Raw genomic sequence first — 26,009 nt, 5'->3', positions numbered from 1 at the left:
CAGATGGAGAGCTCGGCATTCACTTACCTAAGGTGAGAGCATTAACCTTTGGGGGTCTACAAGAGAGCAAAAAAGGAAAGAGATAGGGACTCCCCAATAACCCCAGTTCATTAATCCCATATTTTCTATCTGCAGACATCTTACTCTTGAAGTCAGGCATACAGTGCACAGAGGTCCAGCCCAAAGAGCCAACCGGGTGCTACACATCACCTTTGAAGATACGGTAGTCGCCCAGTCAAGACCGGCGCCTCTGCGAGAATCAGGTGAGCGTTACACAATGTAACAATGTATTTATCATCAAAAAACACAACTACTGTTCTAAAAAACCTTTAGACAGGCTATGTTGTTGTAGACCACGTCTGTGCAAATGTGATGTAGATCATGTGAGACCTCAACGGCTCAGCACCAAATGTATGCACAAAGTCATAACATGTACATGGGTGCCTGGCGTCATAGCGACCATACAATATGTAGATGGTCTTTCGGCATCATAATCAAATACTCGAAAACCATAATAAATTAAGTGTATCACCACTGGGTATTATTAATTTTTGTTAATGAGTAAACTGGTGTTGTGTGTCAAAGATAGATTCAGTAAAAAGCTTCACCCGCATAGTAAAAGTCTAGACAACTCTGTCATAATTAACATGAGATAGCCTCCGCACGGGTTACTATAGCAACGGGGGGGGTGTATTCAGTAAAGCCAATCACTTCTTTTTGAAGTTGGTCGAGCTCTTGCATGCATGCGCGTAACTTGAGGACAAAGGAAGCAACACTATACGAGTCATAGAGACGGGATGCATACGGTAAGCCTACCCGCCGTTCCTATTTAGTCTTAAACCTTTTGAGACACACAGTACGTACTAGGACTAGCACGCTAACCGCCTCTTAATCAGTCCCTAGATAAACACTTGTAAAAAACAAGCCTCGAACGAACATTGCGTTTGCAACCGTTGCTTAGCAACGCCTCTCGAGGACAAGTAAACGAAAATACAGAGATGTTTTGAATCCCCTCAGCTGCTTGTGTAATACATGAGACCAAGCATATACCGGTTTTACTAGAAATAAGGAAATGTATCACTACTTTTAGCGCATTACGCATAGTAAGCCGAAACGCTCTTAAACTAAGACGAAACGCACTTTATTAACAGCCGTGACACTACGCCAGCAACTGTTAGCCGCATACTCATGGCTAGACCAGTGTTTTTTTTAGTGTTTCACTGTTTTCTTTTACAGAGAAACACAGATGATGCCTGCAAATACCAGCATCTCTCCAGAATGAATAAGTCACACCATTGCTAAAGGTAGGCCACAAGAAAGCACACCAGAATATCTTGGCCACAAGTGTGCAGATCAGGGAAAGGATAACTCTGCCTCTTTTTCCCTTTGTTTTCTTGTCTATACAGTGATTATACAGAATCTGTAGCATCAAAGCCAGTGTTGTATTCATGACACCACGAGAAAGAAAATAGCCCAACACACCAAGAGTGGTTGTGTAGGTATGTGTAGCACCCAAAACATCAGTCTATATGTAGAAAATAAGGCAGATGCATCACGTGTCAATATCATCTTTTTATTGTTTGTAAAATCAGACCCAGAGTGTTTTGGATAAGAATGCAACATCATATCCTTTACTCGCCAGCCCTGAGGAAAGCATGAGAGAAGCATTTCACATCATAGTTCTGTAACTGCAGTACAGATTCTACTCATGCTGGAAACACCAAGAGTGTATTGAAACAATAGCAACAAACTAAGTCACTGCATACTAACCTCACTATATCGTCTGGGTAGCACCAACCTATATAAATCCTATATGAACTATAATATGGAACTAATAGGTGTTCCAACTGTTTTATAATTGTTTTTTTTTTTAGCCTGTAAAGGTTTTTATAACAGTAGTTGTGTTTTTTTATGATAAATAGTTATATTTTGTACTAATACGAGTTAATGATCTGCTACTGAAATACAGACACTTGTTGATCTGTTACAGTGTGGTGCAACACACATACCTACAGGTGTGAAAGGGAGGGGTAGTCTGTGTCCTCTCTATATATGTGTTTAGCTTAGGCCCTCACGAGCTAGGCCACCTGAAAAAAAAGAGGGCCCCTAACCACATACTTTATCTAAACTCAATTGTACTACAGTCATAAGTACCATATTCAGTTCAATTACATCATTCCTCCATATTACCTACACATTGTACTCCCACTACATTACCTATAATTGCTATACACATTAGTACTATGGTGATTCTGGCCACACTCCTACTACATTACCTATAATTGTGGTACACATAAATACTGTGGTGGTTGTGCCTGGTACATATATTCTTAGGGCCATGGCCTGTGGCCATGCCCCCCAGAATCTGGCCACTGGCCTCACCCACCACAATACAATTAACTGTATGACAAGTACGTAGCATACACCGTCCACTAATAAAACTCACCCTGCCCCCCCCCAGCAATCGAAATAATGTCCACGGACAACCAAAATTGACCACATACTCTGCACAATCTCCAGAACCCCGTTTTCACCTCTAGAAACAGCTCCACATTACCTTCATTCCACTTCCCTACCATTTCTACACCCTCTTTCAGCCATCAAATAACCACAAATGTCTTTTCCAAGCTGTGCGTTCACGTTGCTGCCCGCGAACTTCCGCGGACCGCTAAGGCACCTGCCTGACCTTTTTCAACCTAGAAAAATAGCCACATATATTTTTCCACTCCCCCACCCTTCGCAGCCCCTCTTTCCACCACCAAATAACCCCAAATGTGTTTTGTTGAGACTTTTTCCCCACTGCGCTGTCCACAGTCAACGGGCGCAGTCCGCAAATCCAACATGGCGGGCGTTTCCAAAAATGTGACGCACCTCACGCTTTTCACTATCCAATCATTGGGCACGTCCGATATCCGCGGACATTACGCCATCCTCTGAGCCAATCGGAGGCCCGTCCGCAGAACGAACCCAAATATCGCACATTATTTTTACCTACTTTTTGGTCTTTTAAAAAAAAAAACTCTTGGACCGATTTACACTAAATTTACAAAAGCACGTTTTTGGGACCAAGCTGCTGCTCCTGCTGCAAATTTGGTGAAAATCCGTCCAGCGGTTTAGGCTGTAGTTGTGAGCAATTTCATTTTGTCATTGGGTCTATGGGAAACACATTTTCGGTCCCCCGTATAACTTTTCCCCCCCCTGCACAAGACCACCAAACTTTGCAGGATCAATCTGATGGGGCCATATACTTTTTTTGCAAAGTTTTGTGAGGATTCGTCCAGGGAGGGCGAAGTTATAAGCCGCCCAAAAGTGGTCTTCCTATGGGTTGAGCAACTTGACCATAACTACAGGGCTGCTACCGCAGACCCTGTAAAATAAATATATAATATGTCAGTTGTGAGGAATATGGAGGTTTTGTCCCTTCTTCGCTGAGGAGAGACACCCCCTTTGAGGCTAGGGAGGTGAGTCCATGTAGCAAAACCCTCCCTAGACGTTTGGGAAACTGGGACCTCACTGGGAGTAACTCTCCACCATGGAATTGTGACTCACATTGCAGTAAAACCCCCTATTACTGAGACTCTACCTACATAAGAATGCCAGAAGTGGATCTGTCTGCCAGTTGTGGAACAACAAATAATGTAGGAAATGCATGTAAACAGTTGCCTCAAAACAATGCTGGTCTTTCAAGGGGTTGGACAATCACACACCCCTTTCGTATCTGATACCAAGGATAAAAGGACCTACTCATTTGAATGGCAGAGAGACGGATACCCCTTCAACATACGGACTTCATTTGGAGGTGGAGCTGTGCTGCCAAGTGGAGCCAGTGGTAGCATGGAGAAGGACCCGAAAGGAGATCTAGGTGGAGACCTGGAGAGGCTCAGACAGAGAAACCAGAGAGGGAGATAATCTTGGCCAATGATGCACAGGTCTGTGAGGAGTTGGCAAGGTCGAGCGAGGCGGACCAAGAGGGAAGGCGTGACAACATAGGATGTGGTGGGCTTGCAGCCCAAGAGAGAATGCCAAACCTGGCGAGCGATGGGGGAATAAGTACCCCGTTCGCACCACGAGAAAGGAGAGACCGAGGAAGAAGGTGTTGAGTGAGGAAACACTCCCGCTGGTGTACCGGAGAAGACGCTGAAGAGACGCAGAGAATGCCAGCATCAGCGGACCGAAGCCATCTCACTGGAGCAGCACTTGCTATAAAAAAGTATGCAGGTTTCTGCCAGTCGGGGGGAGGGGGGTGGGGCAGAGACCAAACGCAGTTGAGGGGCGAAATGAAGAGTACAACACTGTATTGAGGGCAGCCCGGCCAATAAGGCAGACAAGATGCATATATTAAGAGCAGTTGGAGGAACCCCGACAGCGTGAGCCTTGGAATCAGCCAAGCGGCTGCAAAACACAAGCAGAAACCAGGAGAAAGATATCCCGAGAGGAGATATGCATATTTCGAGGGGATTGGGTCCTCCGACGTATTCCACATCTATGACAGGTAATGTCCACAGCTGTGCTGCTTCGGAAAATCTTTGGCATCTGCGTCCTACATCGATGACGTTGATGCGCCGTCCCCGAGGACCTCCTCCGATGGCCGACGTCACCCGATGTGATAAGTAGGACGCACGACGCCCATAGCCTCAGTTCCGTTTTTTCCGCAAACGTGTTCGCTTTGTGAATCTCGGTACGCCTCGACTCGTTGGAGTTGGCTGTTTTCAATTCTCGGTTCGTTGAACCTGTTCGGTTTGTTGTGAAGACCTGTTCGTGGCGATGTATTCTTCGTCTTCAACCCCGCATCCGGGCTTCAAGAAATGCGGGGACTGTGGGTCCAAGATGTCGGTCACGGACTTGCACGACGCCTGCCTCTGGTGCCTCGGGGAGGCCCACGATATGGATGACTGTCGACTGCCAGTCGCTCACGGCAAAGGCCTTGCGGGAACGCAAGAAGAAGCTGTCGGTAGGCCGGTGTCTAAGCCCCAGAAGTTCAGGTCTGCGGGGCTTTCGACGGATGACTCGACGGGCGACTCTCCTTTCATCGTCGGACAGTCAAGGGAGCCAGGAGAGCCCTATAAGGCAATGCAAGAATTTGCCCAAGGGGAAAACCAAGTCAAGCAAGACTGGACTCTTGTTTGGAGAGGCCCACGTAGTTGGCGGAGGAAGATTAAGGAAACGGCCCTTGATCTACAATCTTTAAGAGAATTGACTTTCTTAGCAACTTGAGAATTTAGGACAATTGTATCTGACAAAAAAACCTTTTCCTTATTTGTTGCAGTGTGCCAAGATGGACATGAACTGATAAACCAGAGAAAAACGATCTCTTGATAAAAGAAATGTAACACTAGAGGCCCTATTCTCACCTGGGTGTTCAGTACCGAAAAGGACGTTAAAGGCTTAACAACCTTTCGGTACTTAAGACCTATTCTGAAGGTGGCGCATTCCTCCGAAGTCAGAAGGAATGCGCCACTTTCGGAATATATGCGGCGGTTGCTTGGATGGGTTGGAAACCAACCCAGCAACCGCCACATTCGGAAACATGCTTTTTGGAAGCCTATTTTTGTCGCACTCCGCCAGTTTAATATGTGCGCTAAACTAGCACCCAAATACGGTACCCTTTTGGTGCCGTTAAACTGGAGGAGTGCCACAAAAAGCATTGTTTGGTGTAAATGAAAGTGTTCATATAGACCCGTGTGTTGTATATGGACACTTTCATGTACACCAAAGCAAGCAGCTTCAACGTTACATTGAAGCTGCTTGCTTTGGTGTACATGAAAGTGTTCATATACAACACACAGGTTTATTTGAACACTTCCATTTACACCAAACCTAGCATATTGCAACGTTGAAGCAGCTCGCTTTGGTGTAAATGTGTGTTCACATACACCGCACGGTGTATATGAACACTTCCATTTAAACCAAAGCGAGCAGCTTCAGCGTGCATGCTGCAACATTGAAGCTGCTTGCTTTAAATGAGTGTTCATATACACCATAAAGGTGTATATGAACACTTTCCTGTACACCACAGTAAGCAGCTTCAACATCCTGCAATGTTGAAGCTACTCACTTTGGTGTATAGGAACGTGTTAATCTGTGTTCTCTGCAGCATTTTCGTAAAATAACATCTGTCGTTATTTTACAAAAATGCTGCCGAGATTGGATTGCGCCCGTAACATCTTAAAACAGGTGCAATCCTCACAGAGGACGCCCAGGCCCATTTGAGAATAGTAGTGGAGTCTGGGCGTCCTCTTTTGGCGCAGTGAATTGTGCTGTTTAGCACCTTCACTGCGCCAAGTTGAGAATAGGGCCGTAGGAGGGATTCCTGGAACCACTAGGAGGAGACAGAGTAAAGAACACTGGAGCAACCTATCCTTCCCAATTTCCCTTTTTTGGTTATTTTTCTACCAGTTTAGGATTTTGGACAGAGGACAAACTATTATTTTGACTCGTATTGACAAGCACTCTTATTTTAGTTTGGTAGGTAGGGAATTTCCCTTATTAGCAGATGGATAAGGGAGGCATTTTCTTTTATTTAATAAAAGCATTGTCTTCTGGTCAGTCTTTCTTCTGGTACACCACATATGGTGTTCACTGTGGGATCGGTACCACCTTTTAGAAGGATGGACACATGTTAGTGTGACGCTTGCAGTCCACTGCAAAAATACCCACATTGGTTACCCTGAATCTATAGGTTTTGGTCTATTCAGTTAAGATGTTCAATATAGGGGATTTGTACAAGTTCTTAATACACACTGGTATTCTCTCCTACAGGAATCTATATTCACTTAGCCACCAAGTCTGGTCTTGCATGGCGTTATTCCCAGGATGTAGTTGCGGGGATGGTAGATCCTAATTTAAGAGGGGAAATACAAATCCTGTTGGTGATGGCTGCGACTCCGATCAGTTTAAAATTGGAGAGGCAATAGATCTGGGAATTCTGGAACAAGCCTTAACTCCTGTCTGACCCAGAGTCTAAGGATCTCACCCCTCTTCCTGACTTGGATTTCGGCCAAAGGAATGACCCGTCCTTACCGAAGCCTTTGGACAAGTCATTTCAGAAAAACAAGGTTGCAATCAATCGGAAATCTTTATTTTCATTCAGAAAGGTTTGTTATATAGAGGAGATACCGAGGGAGATGGCTCCCCCAGAACTCAATTTGTCGTCCCCAGACGTCACCAAAGAACAGTGCTAGAGCCCATTCCCACCTAGCAGCTGCTCATCAGGGGATAGGAAAGGCCCAGAGCCAAGTAGTTCACCGATTCTATTGGCGTGGAATATTCTTAGATGCTAAAAGATAGGTGGCAGCTTGTACCATATGTCAAGACGGCCACCACTTCAGTACCCTCCACCCTGTTACAACCACTGGCCATTATCAAAGTCCCCTTCCCAGGATTGCGATGGATATTATAGGGCCATTGCTTTACTTTACCATTTATACCACGCCACACACACGAAAGCCACAGGGTGCACAATTGAGATGGTCAGACAAAACACAGAATTACTGAATATGAAAACAAGCATCAAAGACCAGTGAGAAACCAGTCAACCCCTCTGCTGAATGGGAGAGTTTGTACTGCTTTTCTAAAAGAAGCTAAGCAAGGCATCGATCTAAGAGGCAGAGAAAACTCATTCCACTTATGTAGAGCTAGGAAGTCCAAGCTAATCCCACCATATTTCTTCAGTATGTGTTGTGGTACTGATAATTTTCTGTTCATTGGACTGTAACGTCCTCCTAACTGGGGCAGCCATGGGATGTTCCGGGAAGTAGCTAGGTGCCAGTACATGAAGGCATTTGTAAGTAAGTGTACATACATATATATGATCCATCCTGTGTTTTACTGGGAACCAATGGCGATCCCTCCTGCGTGCAATCACATGCTTTGTTTTTTAAAGACAGTGGACAACCCTAACCGCTGCGGGCTGGGTGACCTGTAATTTGTTAATTTTAGAAACAGATTAAGCAGACTATTACAATAGGCCATCTTGGAATTCATTAGGACTGAAGCTATAACAGCTCTATTTTCCAAGGCCAAGTATGGCCAGATTTGCCAAAGCAGTTTGTTCAGGAAAGCACGTGATGATCTCAACTGAGACACATGTTTGTCAAACGACAGCTTGGAATCGAAATAAGCTCCCAGTGCCTTCACATAGGGAAATACGATAGAGTACCCAGCAATAGTTAAATAGCTATAGCATGCTTCAAGTTTTTTCAACCTGTGGGCTGAACCTAGGGTCAATAGCTCTGTTTTTCCATCATTAAGAGCAAGGTAATGCAGAGCCATCCATGATTGGATGGCAACATAGATGTTAACAGCAATAGTGTCATGACCATAGTCAACCGACAATTCCATAAGTACCTGGGTATCATCTGCATCATTTGTGTGGTCTAATATCGTATAATGATTGAATCGGACCAGTTTTGCTCTTGTACATACACCGCAGATCCATTGGTGTATATAGGTGCTGCTTTTTACATATGGAAGAGAATTATAACAGAATGGGTTAAACAGGGAATACATTGATGAGGAGAGAATTATATCATGTGTATATATACGACATTTAGCTATGTGTCTCCTAGATGTATAAATGCACCCTATATGTGAGATATAATGACATTGTACCCAATACAATGATTATGTAAAATTTGATTGCACTAGTGAGATTGTATTTTACTCTATATAATTTTATAAAAAACTTTGTGATTTATAATTATCAGATCTATGATGTATGATGTGGTACTATGTATATGTGGTTTTCTTAAAGTGTTTAAAGTTTTTACTAACCGAATTACACTATAAATAAAAAAATATATATAATAAAGCGCATGGGGAAAGGCAGGAGCCTTGGGGACACCACTGGTAAATTGGATTGGAGATGAATGAAAGTCTCCAACTGCCACCCTGGCACCACAAGGTCCCAGAAAAGATTGCAACCAGTCTGCAGCAGACTTGGAACATCTGCCTAATTCCATCAATCTCCTGATAAACAGAAAAATAGTCCACTAAGTCTAATGCCGTTAACGGGTGAAGAAGAATCAACACTGCTATATGACCCTGATCGATAATGCCAATGATGTTTGATTTCAGGTCGAGGTGCGGTTTCAGTACCATAACCAACTCGAAAGCCAGACTGCTGCACCACAATCAAGTTGTTATCTTCAATAAAGGCTTATAACTGGATGTAGGCAGCTTTATCAAGAATTGGGGATGTTGGTAACAGGGTGGCAATTTCCTGCTATCTCAGGATCAAGGTTGTCCTTTTAGGAGCTCTGTAATCCATGCTTCCTTGATGGAGAAAGGAACCAAGGACTCATAAAAAGAGGAATTAATAATCCTGGTGATCCATGGAATATATACATTGGAGTTCTTGATGAGGTTTGCAGGACACCTCTCCTAAGCAGGAGGTAGGTTTAATTTCCCTCAAAATTGAACAAACCTCGTCCTCTGTCGCATCATGGAACACAAATAGGGAATGACCTACCGGAGCTGACAGTTCTAAGGCCATCAATGAAACAGCAAATTGGGAAGACTGGACCTCATGATGTAACAATAAATTGTGGGGCGGGGAGGATTAAGGTATGCTTGACGGGACGTTTTGTTCTGTTGATGAACAGGTATTTTTCTAACAAACTCATCCTGAATGAACTGACACCAGGCATCACTCCTCTCTAGATCTTAACTTTTTTTTATCTTTCCTTTGAGTTCATGTAGAATGATAATTTCACGAGAACTAGACTGAGCCTCCACAATTGTATTATTGTAGTTAATTCTCTTGGTGGAAAGAAAAACCTGCTTATAAGCAGCTACCGCCTTCTTATAGATGAGAGAGGAGGCCGAGCATTGATTCTTAAACCAAGCACATTGTTTAGCCCTTTTCATTTTCCTCAATACATTCACATCAATATTAACCAGGAGATTATTTTAGAATTCCTTTTGGTGTTTTAGTCTGACCGGTGCAAAGTTGTCAATAGCATCTAAAATGGTCTTCTAATATTAGGAGATAAAGTCCTCTTTTGATGAAGATAAAGACAGATTCAACAAGGGGGATAGGAGCTGCCAAAGCTTAAGAAGTAACACTCCTAAAATGTCTTGACATTTTCATGACTTTACATGATGGCTTTATCCCAATGGTATTGCCAGGCTGAATCAGGTTGAAAGAAATGAAGTGGTGGTTAGACTAGAGCAAGGCATAATTTCAATAGAAGTAAGTTCAATATTGTGGGACAACACCTAATCAAGGATATTACCCTCTTGATGAGTTGCAGTATGCACTTCCAGCCTCATGCCGAGAGCCTCACGAGCACTAATAATTGTAAGTGCTTCAGCATCCAGTGGATTCACAGCCCATTTGGTTGAAATCTCCTAATACCCAAAAATGGGAGAACAGTATCAGAGTTGCATTTCAGAGGGCAAGAAATGGTTCCTCAAAGTAAAGCATATTTTGAGGTGGACAGTAAGTAAGCAAAAGAGTAACAAAGGTAACAGGATTTGTGCTAAGTGTCATTATTAATGAGTCCCAGTAATCAAGCGAATTTATGAATTTTCAATTAGTCTCCCCCTTTTAGAGGATGTTTGATCAGACCCATGGGAACTGTAACCATCTGCTGTTGCAAGAGTAAGCGCATGAGCAGCAGTTTCATGCAACCAGGTCTCTGCTGTGGCTAGCAGATCAATAGCAGAGTCAGCTAACAGCATGCCGAGTGAGTGTTGAGCAGGGTGGCCTTCACGTTCACCACATTATAATAGGCCCCCACATTAGGAGTATTCAAACTCCTGAACAATGGGTCAGAATCAGAACTTCGGTTAGTCAAAAAAAGGAGGAGAGGTGCGATCTGCTTTTGTTACACCAAAATCATTAGCTTGTGTTGTTAAATCCCCTAACCACCTCCCAATATTGATATCAGGATAAAAAGATATGGGACATTAAACATCATTATTAGGATATGATGCTGGGCCAGAAACATAGGTCCCCTTGCACTGGCCCTTTATTGATGTTAAGAGGAGAACACATTTAAAGTCACAACTTCTTCTTTGGGGTGATTTACTGGTGCAGAGGCACGAAAGTCTGCGCCCATATTAGAAATAGTGTCAATGTCTGTATTGGACACAACTTGACAGGGATTTAAAAAAGGTTTAGGGTGTGGATGCCCCCCACCCCCAATGAAGAGGTGCAGCTTAAGTATGGGCGGCTTCTGCGATTGGACAATTCTATCAGAACAATTAACGTCCATCAGTTTAAGTCCATCACCCAGTAGCGTGAGACAATATCTGCACTTTTGGAGCCAGTCATTCTCAGTGAGGTGGTATCTACCTTGCACACCATAGTGTGGAGGAAGAAAGATAGCTCAGGGGCAACACATTTGTCTTGGAAGCCAGACAACGCAGTGGAACACAGGTTTGAATCCCGATCCCGTGCTTAGAAACCACTAACCGGTATTGAGAGTGTTGAAAAAGAACAATTTTAATTATAGTTGCTTGAGTCATTGAGAAAAGAGTAACGTAACAGCAATATAAAGTGGTTTCACACCTGAGAAAGGAAAATAAAGGACTCGATAAGGCCTAGGATGTTCGCCGTCGTAAACACAGGATTGGAACAGCTAAAAACACAAATTGATAAGCAATCAACAAGAAGTAAAAACCAAACAGTGCTAAGAACGTGATATCCTTCAGATGCTAAGAAGGGGCACTAGGAGCAGACTGAGGCACCCTTTCAGTATAATTTAATAATTAATGATATAGAGTAAGATCTCAAAATAAAAAGTAAATCAACATGATACAGCGCTCACCGCACAAACCAGCACTAACCAGCAGCGCCTTTTTAATGTGCTGACACGCTGTTGGCCGAAAGTAGTCTGAGGAACTACAAGAACGATGGGAGATGGAGTTTCAGCGTACTACACACAGAAGACTGTGGGCAAACCTAACAATTCTCTACGTAAATGCAAGTATGATGTGCAATAAATTGATAGAAGCTACGCTCGTAACTTGTATTAAAACCAAATCATTTTTCAGCATCCAGCTCACTTAGTATGAATTTATTTTGGTATGTTTTGCCAACGTAACCCATTCAAGATGGTCAGTGTTGGATCCAACCTCAGTGTTACCTTTCCTGACAAATGGGGAACCCCATGATTGCCTCTAAACTACAGTAGACCACACTAAACCATGCAGAGTTTTTATCACAGGTCCCTTTACCAAGTGTTAAGTCGAATGCTCTTATTTGAGTAATGAGAGCGACCAATTCAATCTGATTATGCAGGGTGTGGGTGTGTGTAAGGCACACAATTGGTGAAAGTGGACTGCTCCCAGATAGGTTTTCCGCACAGACAGCCAAACTGGTTCCCTTGACGTGAGAATGCAATATAGGAAATGGCAAGCAGGCCACAATTTATTTTCGCTATCACTAAAAAATTGGCTAGTGCACAACTATCGGATGCTGTGGAAAGAGGTTTTTTGATAGCCACAAAAATTAAAAATGCACAGTATGTTTAGGATCTTCTAGAATCATTGTGCCCAATGATTTAGCAATGATGTAGTGCCATTCACACAAAGCCCTGAGAAATATCAGTTAAGGAAATACCCTTTAAAACCAAATGGCATAGGAGGCTGTTCTAGTTTCTGTTCACTTATATATTCCACGCTTGATGAACTAGCAGAAATACAGGATATTGAAAGAAATACACAGAACAGAGCAGGCCATCCTCTTCAAAGCGGTACATTTTGGTGATTGAAGGATTTTTGGTCATTCTCCATGTACTACTTCTATTTTGCATGAATGCTCCACAATGTGCACATTGCGAAAAAGGGGGTGTTAGCCCAACTGAGGAAATAAATGGTACACCCCAGATTTTTCACGACTGGCACAACAATGTTTGAACTGCCAACAAAGGATCATGGGCAGGGGTGTACATGTGTAGCGGGGAGCACCTCCTTTGCCCAACTCAGTGTGATTTTATACAGTTGCCAAAAGTGGCAGGCTAGGAGTATGGGCTTGTTGTGATCACCATGTCTTCAATTTGGATAGAGGCATATCCGACCCGCAAAGCTGATGGGCTGTAGTAAAAGCTCTGACGCTCAACTTTCTCCCCCTTTTTCAAAGTGCCAGCGAGTATGAACGGTGATCAAGAAAAAACTCTTCACATGGACACTGATACAGTAGCTCTGTTTAAGGTAATGAATGTTCAGCAAAAACTCCATCGTTTCTTTCACCCACATTTATAGCGGCAACAGAAAGACCAAATGGGATCTTGAAAAACAGAATCTCAAAAATATATGCAGCAACTGTTTTGAGGTGGCCAGGTACAGTGTCTTTCTCATCAGCATGCGAGGCACTGTGAACCAGGGTAAGAATTGAGCCGTAAGAATTATTTACTGCCAGATACCAATATGTTTACCAGAAGCACTGACAATTCCTTTCAATTGAGCTGAGCTGCTTTTGAGCTGGATCAATACCCAGTTGATGGATGATGCTGTGTGAGACAGATTGTCATCTGTCAGGGGTGTGAAAACACTAGCTTTTCCATTTTTAGCAAAAAATAAGATTGCAGGTTATTCTATTTCTGAACGGGGGGTCTGCTAATCAGACCCACCTCTCATAAAGCTCCATGCCAAAAGCATAGTGCATACATGTGCCCTTGCTAAACCAGTCTCCTGACATCTGCAGCATCTGATCTTTAGGGCAGGCCCAAATGTCATCTGTGCATTCTTGACTGACCGCTTCTGTGACCCAAAGTCAATGCAGACAGACTGCGTTTAACTTCTGCACCTCTGATCCAAAATATTGTAACTTTGCCCTTGTCAGTATGGTGGCAGGATAAACTGGTATTGATATTAGCCTGCAATTATTAGTCTAATCAAATTGACATCATACGATTGTCAACCGTGTGAGTCCTTGTCGGCTATTTTAGGACTTTGTGGCTGTATGGCTAGCCTGCCAGTTTCCATTTTAGCAAGTGAGACAGTAGGAAGGATGCTGCTCTTCTTTCATTCTCTGGGAGAAAGGGTAATACCCCCCCTCAAACGGAGGAGCTCTCTTGGGAACCATACTTCAGATGGGCCCTTGCATAACAAAGGCCAGTCTCGCACTAGGGTGTTGTACACCAAAGGGCATTTGAAGCTCCTGGCTTGGAAGTGGTTTAGTTACAGTAGCCAGAGAAGGAAAAGAAGAACTGAGAAGGCTTTCGACATCTTGTTTTTTCTGTGGTGCTCCCTCTTTCATGCGTCTTCCATTTCCTGCAGAACAAGGCACTTTGGGTATGATGCAAGAAAGTAAGGGTCAGTAGTTACTGCAACATTAATTAGACCCCTCACTTGATTGGACCAAACCCATCTTCCTTTTATCCTATCCTTAGTGACCATTTACCTTAATAAGGAAAGGATCTCCCACGCCTTTCTTAATTCATCTTTGGACCATCAAGAGGAGGATACCATTTTAGACCTCTGTTGGGAGTGCAGTCCCCTCCAAAGTCCTCTGCCATAGAGGTGAAGATAAAAAGCATACAAGGACCTCTGTCCCCTAACCATCCACAGGGAACAGTGTGGGGAATTGCTGTTGGACCAAGACCTTACTGATGACTGCACTGGAATTAGGAGCCTGGTTGTAAAGGACCAGAGGGTGGTGTCTGTACTTCTGCTCTCTGTAAAGCAGAGGAGAGGCACAGAGGACCCTAGCCGAGATTGTCTGAGGTAGCGAAGTCGAGCAATCAAGGCTTAAGCTCTCAGGAGGTGATGCAGGCTGGTTCTTAAGTACAGTGTAGTCTCCAAGCACCCACAAAGGAATGTCCACATGCTGTATTAGTCAAAAGACAATGCTTATATAATCAAGGTTATATACACAATCACAATAACTCTTTGTGCTCCGTTAATTTACAATGGCAAATATATACACAATTCTACGTGGTACCACAATTACTTTGATTCCTTTAAAGTACATTAACTAGGCGTAGTTTAAATGTCACACAAATCAATGTCCGTGAACCAACAATATATTTAGGAGGAAAACAGTTGGTTGGAACAGTAGGCAGAATACTAGGTCCCTACCAACCAGACACAGTTCTGTATGAGGATGCCCCCACTTGGGCAACCTGTAAATAAAGATATATCGTACAAGCCCAGTCCATATAGTGTTCTGAAGAGCCTTATTTTGTTCTAAATTGGTCTATGACCCCAACGTACCTGGTTACGTAGAGTTCTTTGAGTCGTCGACTTGCCCTTCTTGGGTGCACTCCCTTTCAGGCAGGAGCCACAGGTCCTCGAGATTCGGTGAAGAAAATGGTGAACACTGTTGTGGTGACAACAGCTTCGGTTCTTGCAGTGCTCGTGACAATCGGTCGAAAAACGTCCTTCAAGCTGAGGCGTGCGGGGCACCTCGATGTTAGGGAGAATTCTCTCTTTAGGCTGAATTTCCTAACCTAGTGAGTCCCCCAGCAGCTTTGCTGGATTTCTGGAGTTTGTTTTTTTCCTCCTGCCAAGAGTGAGACACTTTTTTTTCCCACTCTTGGACATGATTAATGGTATTCCTTTGACTGGTAATGTGTTTTATGGGCTATGGGGTCCTTTACTCCATAGGGTCTCATGTGTTTTTTCCTATGTGTGTGTTACACAGCACCCTCCGTGCAGTAAAACAGGGGTGTCCTAGTGACACCACACCATAGACTCCATACCCTGGGACTGACTACTGTCTCCCAGGGCATGTAAAGTCACCATTGGCTTTACTAGTCCCAAATTATTAACAGAAACCAGTACAAACCATCATATTGTGGACGTACTGGTCGGGGCAATTCGATTGCCCCGTGGTCTGTTAGTCGAGGGGGCACGTCTCCGTCCCCCCTGATCGAGTTTTGGCTGGTGGCAGTGGAAACTACTTTTTATATTCAACCGCGAATATTTCCCTATTGGATTTTCCCATTGTTCAAGGCTACCAACTTTAATTATTTCTCATAGCCTCTTTCATACCGCCGGTTTATTTAATTACGATTAATTCTCCGGTTGGTATTTTTTGCCAAGACTCGATTCTAAAATGGCGTTTGTGTTCTCTTCTGTGACTCCAACCCAAGTCGAGCCCTTTGTTCCACATTTTGGCGGGCTTCACCACAGAAGCCTCCAAAAGTGGTTCCACTCTGTCTGGGTACCACAGGGGGTGTGGGAGGGGGTTTAGGCACCCTGGACTGAGTTACCTTGGTAACTCTGGTCGCACCCTTGTGTGATTGGCCCAGTGGTGAGCCAGCCGGCTCACCACTTAGCATGTTTGAGTGACAGCTAGGCTGAGTGAATGGGGGTTTTCTGCATAAAAGCAGGGCTTTGGGGACTGGAACTTCAGAAGTCGCCACAGGACCTGAGAATCCGACGAGGGAGAAGCTGAGCCGACCGGTGGAGCCCTGCAGAACCGACTCACCACTTCTCGATGACAGAAAAGATCTCCCGGCTGGAGAGGCTTCTTCCCCTGACTGGTGGGCACAACCAGTTTACCTTTCTTTCTTCGCACCCCTGCCCGGTTTGTGGTCGAACTACCCGTGCCAAGCACCCCGGCAGCCGGATAGCCACTCACCACTGAACCGCAAATCACCGGACCGCCCCTTTTACCTGAGAAACTCTGCGGCTGGTTTCTTCCCTGGCAGTGCACCGGACTCCTGTCTTCCTCCACGACGAGATCCTCTCTTCCCCCGGATGAAGCACCGACTTGCACCGGCTGCCAGGAACAACTGCCCCCGCTGGAGCGTTCTCACCACTTTAAGGTACCGTGTCCGCCGGGCCTCCCTTTCTAAAGATTGCTACAAGGTAGTAATAACTCCTTAACCTTCTGGACTGGGCTGGCCGCCTTGACCCTCTAACTGGTCCCTTTTTGTGGTCCAACTCCTTTTTGAACCTTTACAAGACCTTTGTGCACTGCAACCGTGTGACCTTGGACACATTTCGTTTGGATCCTCTGAAAGTGGATCCGGCCTCTTGAACTCTAACTTCACGGTTTTACTTTGCCTTCCTCCCTTGTTGTGTTCTTGAAAAAGTGTTGGGATCTGTTTCAATTTGTTCTCTGCTTTTCTCTCCCTTTTTAATACGAACTATTCGAGTGCCATCTACTTTAAGCGCTCACCGCTGTCTGAAAATAAGTGGGGCTTTACTTAAGACTTGTCTAATATTCTTTTAAGGGAGTGTATATCTTTTAGTGACCGTGTTTTTGAATTGCTTACTATTAGTGCCTGTGTGTTTTTCTAGATGTGGTTTTTAAATAAATAATTATCTCTTTTACACCAAGCCCTGGTCAGTGTTTACTTGTTCTATTGTGTGCTCTTGACCTATTGTGAATACTCTGTATACTGCCTAACTCTTCTTGAGGGAAGTCTGACTGCTCAGCCACAGCTACCAAGTGAATCTGTGTGGTACAGACTGCTACCAAGTGGGTTTACTGCCAAACACGTGTAGTCCTAAATCTTTTGCAGTGGTCCCAGAGGGAACTGCACAGGTTTCTGCCTAACACTCGACGACGAGTGCTCGTATCCGCAAAGAGTTACTGAAGAACTTTAGCCCAGCAAGGGCGTCTAATCATCCGGTGTCTCTGCAGTCTTCAGGTGGCGGAAAACCCACCGGCGTATTCTCCTTGGTAGTCACCGACCTTGACTTTCTCCAGCAGGACGAAAACGGTTGACAGTGATGAACAAGGGGGTCCTTGGATCAAATGTTCTTAGGCAAAGGGAGCATGGCGGCTCCGGTCTCTTCGTTCTCCTTGGCAGTCCCCTTCTCCGGTCGGCAGCCTTTCTTAGGTCTGTCTACAAGGGAGCTTTGGCAAAGATCAGCTGGTGCACAATGGCCCCTCGTAGCTCAGGGAGAGGTCTCCTAAACAGTTCCTCTTGGATCAGTTCCTTGAAGGCACAGCAGCAAGCATCAGTTTCAAGGTCAGTTTCTACTTCAGCTTCTGAACTATTTCTAGCAGTGAGAGGCCCCCAGATATACTGTTGATCTCCCATTCACTCTGCTGGGTCACACTCGGGCAACCATTCACACAGAAGGGCATTCAGGTAGTCAGGCAGCCAATCAGCCGCATGGTGCATTCAGGCCAGTCTTCTCCATCCAGACACTCAGAGCACAGAATGTGGATTCGGACAAGCACTCTGCCATTCAGCACTACACACTGCATTCATACCAGTTTCGGGCAGGGCTGTCTCAGTCATTGTGTCAAACAACAGATACTAGACACCCATAACACAGAATGCATATTTGTCACACTCCATTCATCCACCCCACGGGCGTACCCACAACATACAGTCATTGGGAAGGCTCCAGCCAGTCTGGCCTGGACTTCCCACAACACCATATATGGAACTTCCACCCAACAGCCAGTCAGGGGAAGGGACAGAGTCCGGGCTTCCCGGGACTTCGGGAAAAGGTAACATGCGATAGAAAGCAAGAGGCCACAGGGGGCCATCTTGTTTCCTATCAGGAATCCACAGATTCCAATGACGGGGCCTGGGCATCCCAAAATGGAGGATACTCTGCGCACCTGTCAATTCAGCACGGAGCTGCCACCAGCCCGTACCCTGCTCTGTGGGCCACACACAGGTGCCTAAAAACATACACTAGGAGTACAGGGTCGTACTCCTACCCATGGGTGCCATAAGGGTATCCAAGGGTCTGATCACCAAACCACATACAGGAAGAGCCGTACCACAGGGAGTCCCACATGAACTCCTGCGCGGAAAACAAGACAGAACATACATGATAAAGCTATAAGGGACAAGGTTTCGGAGGCCCGGTCCCTCTGATGCATTTCCAACATCACACTGTTCACTGAACATGAAGGATTCCCTTGTTCCAGCCAAGCTCCCTGGAGTAGGAGTGCAACCAAGGGACTTAACCTGGAAACCCTGGAGAGTGCCTCGCAGCAAACCAGAAGTCAAGGGAACACTCTGTGCCCTCATTCCCACATTGAAGCTCCTGTGCGCTACACCAACGTAGACATTGCTTGCGTGTCTTGAGCTTCTTTGTGCCATATGCCATTGCTGCTTGGACCTCACTCTGTGTTGGACACAGTCGACCAACTCCCCAACCAAACGCAGAAAATTCAGCCTTGGTAGGCTTCAAGAATAAGGTACTGGGAAGAGGCCCGGTCCCCTGGACCACTTTCTTTCTAGGACCACAGTGACATTTAGGACCCCCTTTTCTGCACCTTTTCTTGAAAAGGTGTATCCTTTAAAGTGCTATTCTGTCATTGCTTGCCTGATCACAAGTTCTGCATTTTCTGTGTTCTCTTACAGGGGTGCGCTTTTTTTTGTTTTCTAATTGGTTATTGCCTTTTTTTACTGTTTAAAATATACATATTTTATAGAGCCTTGATTGGGAATGCTTTTATTTTGGTGTCCTTGCACTATTGCTGTAGCGGTGCTACTGTAATCACTTCACACCCCTCTTCAGAGTATAGATTGCCCTTGGCCCAGGTGAAGGGGGTAGACTTGTCGGGTTGCATCGGTTTTACTTTTATTATTGGGATCATGGCTGGTTTAGTAGTAATGTAGGCAGTTTAGCCAATACCAAACTTTGCATTCTGTGGTAAGTCAGACATAGACTGGCAGGAAGATCGGATTCAAGGGTATTTATTAAAGAAAAGAAAACTTCAACTAGGCCTTTGTCAATATAGAAGGTTCCCTCGCTTCAAAGAAAATAACAAACTGGTCCTGGTCGCATAATTTCTGTTCCCTGCCCGAAACCTATTCTATCATAGGCTTGCCCTACTACTAAAACTAAACAATGTAACTTCCCTTGAGTACATTGTTTTCACTAGACTCTGGCTTCTGCTTGCTGGTTTCTGCCCCCTCCCACTTTGTTTTTTAGTTATTTTCCCCTTGCTCTCTCAGGCGCCGCCCTAATGACCAGGTTCAAAGAGGGGTCCTATAAGTTGAGGTCCTTTTTTCTTCCTCCTGGGAAATGCTACTCGGGACCCCCATACAAACAGTTTTAATAGTTGAAAAAGATGATTTCCACTATGAAGTGGTTAGTGCTTGGGATGTTGCTTTACTTGACACCCACAGGAAGTCTCTGGTTTGCTCTGGTCCAATTTGATAATGCCCTTCTCTTTGTTAGCCAAGCTGAGCTATATATATGGCCCTTCAGGCCACTGGTTTCTGTGGTTTCCTTCACCCCCTTCGGAGGTACTTTCTGTGTCAGCCCCTTGTAGAATTGGTGGCATTTCAGCCCTTACGATTCCTGGCTTGCATTCACACCCTTGTGAGATGTTCTGACTATTAGCCCATTGCAGGCTTGTGTATTTGATTTCACCCCTTTGCATGATATTCTCAATGTCCACCCTCATGCGGTGGTCCAAATGTCAGCCCCTTCTAGACTTCGCAGGATATTCCTAATGTTAGCAGGCTTTGTCGGTGCCTCTCTGCCTTCCTCTGGTGCATATTGGGGGAGTCGACTTCCTAAGAGGCGCTGCAGCCTTGACACTGATGTCCTCTCAGTCGGGGGGTCCTCCTCAGTTCCTTCTATTGGCTCTATACAGTGACATGTTATCTGGCTGCTGGCAAGCTACACCGGCAGAGGTTGGTTGTTTCTATGGTCGGGCAGCTCTAGGCTCTCCACTTTCTTCCTGGGCTCAACAGCATTCCGCGGCTCTGCCCACCACGCCTCCAACATGGTCCTGCCTCCAGATTGATGCAAATCATACAGTTCCTTCTATGCTCTTCAAAGCAGACTGCTGGGCTTATGCGACTGACTGCTGCTTTCAGCTTCTGCATGGGCACAAGCCTTTTCAATCCCTTTCTGGAATGAGAGAGAGAGAGAGAGAATGCCATTGGTCCTGGGCTTAAGGTAGGGGCATCAATATACCAGAGGCCAAAACCAAGCCAATCCCCTTTAAAGTGCCCTGCATATGCTTTGGGTTAACTTGTTCCCTAATAGGGGGTGGAGGGTCACACCCAGTAGAATCCTGCTTGCTCTGTCCCCTAGGGAGTGTTTTCCATAGCAAGCTCACCACCATAGTCTCAAATGGGGTGGCTCCCCCTTGGGGAGAATGTTTCCCAAACCCATGGTGGCTTAGGACTATCCTCTAAGGCTATTTTTAATCTCTGCCTGTTTCGGGCTTCATCAGTGATAATGTGCCCTCCTCCCATTTCCACTTGGCAGTCAACATAACCGCAAGGTAAGGAAGGGTCTCTGCTCAGGGATGCTTTGCCCATTAGGTGGGGGTCACCCCCAGTAGGGTTCCGCTTGCCCTGTTCACAGTGTGCTTTTCATAGCAGGCTCACCTCCCTAGTCCCAAAGGCGCTGGCTCCACTCTAGGGAGAAGGGACGATTTCCCAGGATTCATCAGAACTTGTAGTCCTTTTTGTCACGGTTACGATCCGGTCAAGAACTACTGAAATATGATATAAGTAATTTAAAATGCACCTGAACAAAAGTGTTTCTGGGTGTGAAATCTAAGGTAGAGGTGAGAGCAGAGTGAAGAGAAGCTAAAGCAAACTCAGCAGAGAGTTGGAAGAAATGTGCGAGAGCTGGAAAAAGGAGATTGCACCGGTAATTGGTGAGGGAAGGAGAACGCAAGGCGGCCAGAGAAGGAGGAAGGAGGAAGGAAGTTTAGGTAGAGAAGAGAATGATCAGAGGAGAAGGGACAAACGGTAATAGAGGAGTTGAAGTGGGTGGAAAAGATGGCTCAAGGAACCTTAAGGTTGGAACAGGAGTAGGAAATTGGATAAGGTGATAAGAGTGGTGTAAAGGGAGAGATAATCAGTGGGTAATAGAAAGATGGAGATGAAGTCATCAAGAACAAAAAATGGAAGTCAAGAAGAAGTGAAGAAAGAGAGTTGGGTCAGCAAAAAAGAAGGCAGTAGGTCAAATCGGACGTAGACCACTAGGAAAGCAAAAGAGAAAGGAGAAGTTATTTGAGCCAAGTGATGGTCAAATGAAGAACACATGAGTGACGGAGGAGACGGAGCAGCTGCAAAAGAGTAGAACAAGAGCCCAGTGCCACCCATTTTCCAGTAGAGTTTAGGATTGGGTAAAACAGGTGGAAGAGGAGGTAGGAAAGGCTGGTGTGACAGTATCAGAAGGTGTCGAGCAGAGAATTGTAGCTTAGCCTAAGAGGAAGTATCAAGGATTAGGTGAGATTTATTGCAGATAGATCAAGAATTTAGATGACCGATAGACATGGAGGGCAGGATAGGAGAAGAGCAAAAGACCGGTATGAGTTTTGTGCGGTTGTGATTGTGGTTTTTGGAGATTCTGGTTGTGCATATCGTATAGCAGCAGGTAATTGGGGGTAGGCATGAGAGAAAATAAGTCCTGACAAAAAAAGTAATCTGAAAAAAGATTGAGAAGCGTAACAACTTAGTCGGTTGGTATTGACTAAGCTTGTCCGCTATGTTGGCTGGAGCGAGCCCCTACAAGCTCTTATATATCAAACAGGCAATCTTAAATATTATCCTCTCCTCCATTATGAAAGTAAACCTGCGGCAAAGATTGGAAATTTAATGGAGTAGCAGTCCCATCCCTCCCTACAGGAAAAAACATGAGCAGGGTCCTTAGAAGCAATGCTCTTGGAAGATTTCAAGGAATGTGAACGACTGCTTCAATTTGCACAAACTATATTTCAGCCGAGAAAGTTAACTACACATTTATTAATGAGTTCCAAAGAAAACTTGGCCGCCTTTTTTTTTTTTTTAAGATTCAGGTATTCCTATTGCATGAAACGTAATTCACAAGGAATTTTATTTTCTGAAATTGAAAATCGGAGACATGCATGTTAAGGCACTTGTTTGTTCTTTTCTTTTAGGCTTTTGTCAGCACAAAGCACGAAGGGGACAAGATCATTGCCTTTGAAAGGGCAAATCTTCTTTTTATTTTCAATTTCAATCCATCCATAAGCTTTCCTGAATACAGAGTGGGAACAGGATGCTCCGGAAAATATCCTTTTGTTTGATAGCAGATTCAGTATGTTCATAGCTTTGCTCTCAAATTGCTATATATATATATAGCATGTACGAGCTGCCTGAAAGGTAAGACTTTTTGATTTAGAGTACCATGTTAAAACTTCCGGCTTTTCAATATTGATCATCACTAAGTGCACAAAGAGGCACTCATAATGATGCATTTGCCACCAATCCCGGCTCTCCCCCACTCTGTACCCCTCCACACTGTACTGCACAATTGACTACCAATGTTTGTTTAACCTCTTCATGCAAGTTATTAGTAGTTGGGGCTTTGTGCTATGTCACAGATCAGAGCTTGGATTTATAAAGGTGTGCCTAGCCAACGAAATGCAGTGTGTCCTTTCGTACGCCAATGTTGGCAGGTAACAAAGACTGAAAGCGCCCATTCATTTGTGTGGATGCTACTGTAGTTTTCGTTCAGTGCTTTACAGAAGGCTGGTAGATTGACACACCTACTCAAGTTCGAAAAAGCAGCATGCAATTGTTTACCTATATCCAGGACACTCTAGAATTCTTTGCATTGGGCATGGTAATTCAGATTTATAAATAATATATGATGTACGCTAACAGAGACCTCAATTCATCGTGATATATATATTGATCTATCTATATATCACTGGCAAAAAATGTTGTTAAAGGAACGTTCTGGTTAAGTTGCACTAGCAAAACCCTATGCAGTTCAATGGACAAATGTTACAGGAACGATATGGTTTCAGGTAAAACCAAAAAAACGAAATTCGCAAGTTATGGTAAGCTAACCAACCATAACTCTCTCTACCAGTGTGCACTGGAAGGACTAACACCCATGACATCAAAGATGCCATCACAAATCTCATTCATGACATCACTGATGACATCACATGTGCATTTAGTTTTCATGGAAAGCCTCCAAAAGGGATTGTTATTGTTATGGTGGCAAAAAACTATCAAACATCATTGGAAGAACTACCAAGAGAGAAGTAGTTAATTGAGCAATGCATAGCTATACATACCATTGTATTACACACTTCTTTGCAGTACGTGAACCAACTCATTAGGAAACAAAGCTATTCTCTGGACCATGCCCCATTGAAGTGTAATATTGAAAGTGTTCCCGTGTCACATAGTGACTTCATGAATGCTTTCGTTTTACAGTTTTGGGTACTGTGAAACATTTAAGAAGTAGCTACCATTCTCTTAACTACATAATTGAGTGAAATAAGTGAAACTGCTGGCTGCATGGTAATGCAGACAGCAGTCGCGGACTATGTGTCTGGTCACGCACATTGGGTGGCATCAAACCTGCTCAGGAAGGCACCTGCTCTCTTACATAGTGGTGCCAATCGCCAAACGCAAACAATATATTTTTATTTTTTGTTTGTAAGTTGTTTTGGCTGAAATAAATTACAACCTTTCAACATTAAATTACAAAATAATCATACAAATACTTTAAAAATCTTTACATCTTCTGTTACTTCCCTTTACATGAATATAAAACAATTGAAAACCAAGACACACAACAGAACTAAATAATACTAATTCACACAACCTTGCAGCTACATTATTCATTGATTTACATTATATACAATTCATTCATTAATACAAAAAAATAAGAAAGGGAGAAGGAAAAAAGATGCAACTAAGTTACAGGTTTGCCCCCATGATTGTGGTAATGGCTAATAATGTGTCTTCCTTTAAATTGAATGTCCGGGGATAATTAATGATTGTATTTAACACATTTTCGATTTGTGTGAAATAAAGCATGCTACAGCTGATAATGGCTTAGATTCACATATTACACAAAGTGACATTTAAAGTGAATGCATGTGTTAACAATTTCTCGCGATCTATCATCAAATGTCTTCAAGTTTGAGTCTCTTCATGACAAAAGCGACACATTATTTCTGCCTGGGATATAGTTTTGTGCTTACATAATATTGCATTTTCACAAAAATATATGAAAACAGCATTGGAGTAGGTGTAGAAAATTGTGTACATACAAAGCAAACAGGAGAAAGTCATTGGGAGGACGCCATAAGGGAATGCATCAACAACAGCATTAACTACTACTTTCAGCAATCATACCGCACTGCTACTGTACATGGGAACAAAGAAATAACAGGCAGAGTAACGACTGGCAAGAGCTTAGAACAAAACTTCGGTACAATGTAGTAAGGAAGCAGAACAGTTTAATGATTAGCAAACATATTCTGTTTTCCGTAAGAAAACATACTGGAAAGGAAAGCAAGGCAGTAGAAGCCGCAATCCTTGCACAACACCATTTGCGCATAGCAAAGGAAAGAAACTGTGCAAATAGCAAAAAGGAGAGACTGGAAGGCAAAGTGGAAAAAAATGGGGACGAATTGTCCCACCTTACAAGTTTCATACAAACGTTTTGAACAAAATAAAATGGCTGTGGCACACCTGCATGTACACTCCTTCCCCATGTCGCAGGCTTCCATCCCCTCAAAAATCGTGTCTTGGGAGACGTGACGGTGACACAGCAATCTCTTCTTTCCCTAACAACCTAGTTCTGCAAATCCACATTTCCCCACAGTAAGTATGGAATTGTGCTACCCCTTCCCTAATGGGTTGTAGGAATGTGCAAAAGTGAACATTAATAATGATGGTGTTGCTAAGTGTTTGGGTGGTATGCTTTTTTTTTTTTTCCTGAAATGGCATTCTGACTCAGCGGCACACAGTCCTCCTAGCAATACTTGCAACTAAGCAAAAGATAAGTGTCCTACGAAATACCCACCATCACAATGGACACATCCGTACAACGGCAGCAGGCTCTGCATGGCCGCATGTTGTCCACCACCTAGTAATGTGTGTGGGAATGGACGTTTGTGAGTACTGCAAGTACAGACATGTGTATGTGTGCCTTTGTGTCCTGGTAACATCAGCACTCTGCAGCATATGCAAAGGAATGTTAATGTGGTCAGGGCCTGCACCCACGTCCTACAGATAGGTATGCAACTAAGAATCCCATCTGGTGCACCTTATAAGTAGCCAGCATCTTCCCAAAATGGTAAGCGCACGTGTTGCGCACTTAGTGCATAGAAAATTGGCAACAATGTGCACAGTACATCCATGCACATGCGCGTTCAGTGGACAGTCGTCCAA

The 26,009-nt window shown here is 44.2% G+C and overlaps 1 protein-coding gene across 1 annotated transcript in view; it reads left to right on the top strand.

The window, feature by feature from the left end:
• Positions 1–26,009, top strand: part of GBE1 (1,4-alpha-glucan branching enzyme 1) — a 1,374,432-nt gene that overhangs the window by 1,240,641 nt on the left and 107,782 nt on the right. Inside the window, exon 14 of the mRNA XM_069636445.1 lies at positions 22,748–22,878. Within this exon, the coding sequence (XP_069492546.1) occupies positions 22,748–22,878 (131 nt within the window). The remainder of the gene's footprint in view (positions 1–22,747; positions 22,879–26,009) is intronic.

Source organism: Ambystoma mexicanum, chromosome 7p (genome assembly GCF_040938575.1).
Source record: "Ambystoma mexicanum isolate Mex_15411 chromosome 7p, UKY_AmexF1_1, whole genome shotgun sequence".
Lineage (NCBI taxonomy): Eukaryota > Metazoa > Chordata > Amphibia > Caudata > Ambystomatidae > Ambystoma > Ambystoma mexicanum.
The sequence above is the reverse complement of the archived record's forward strand: the minus strand, read 5'-3'. Positions and strand labels throughout refer to the sequence as shown.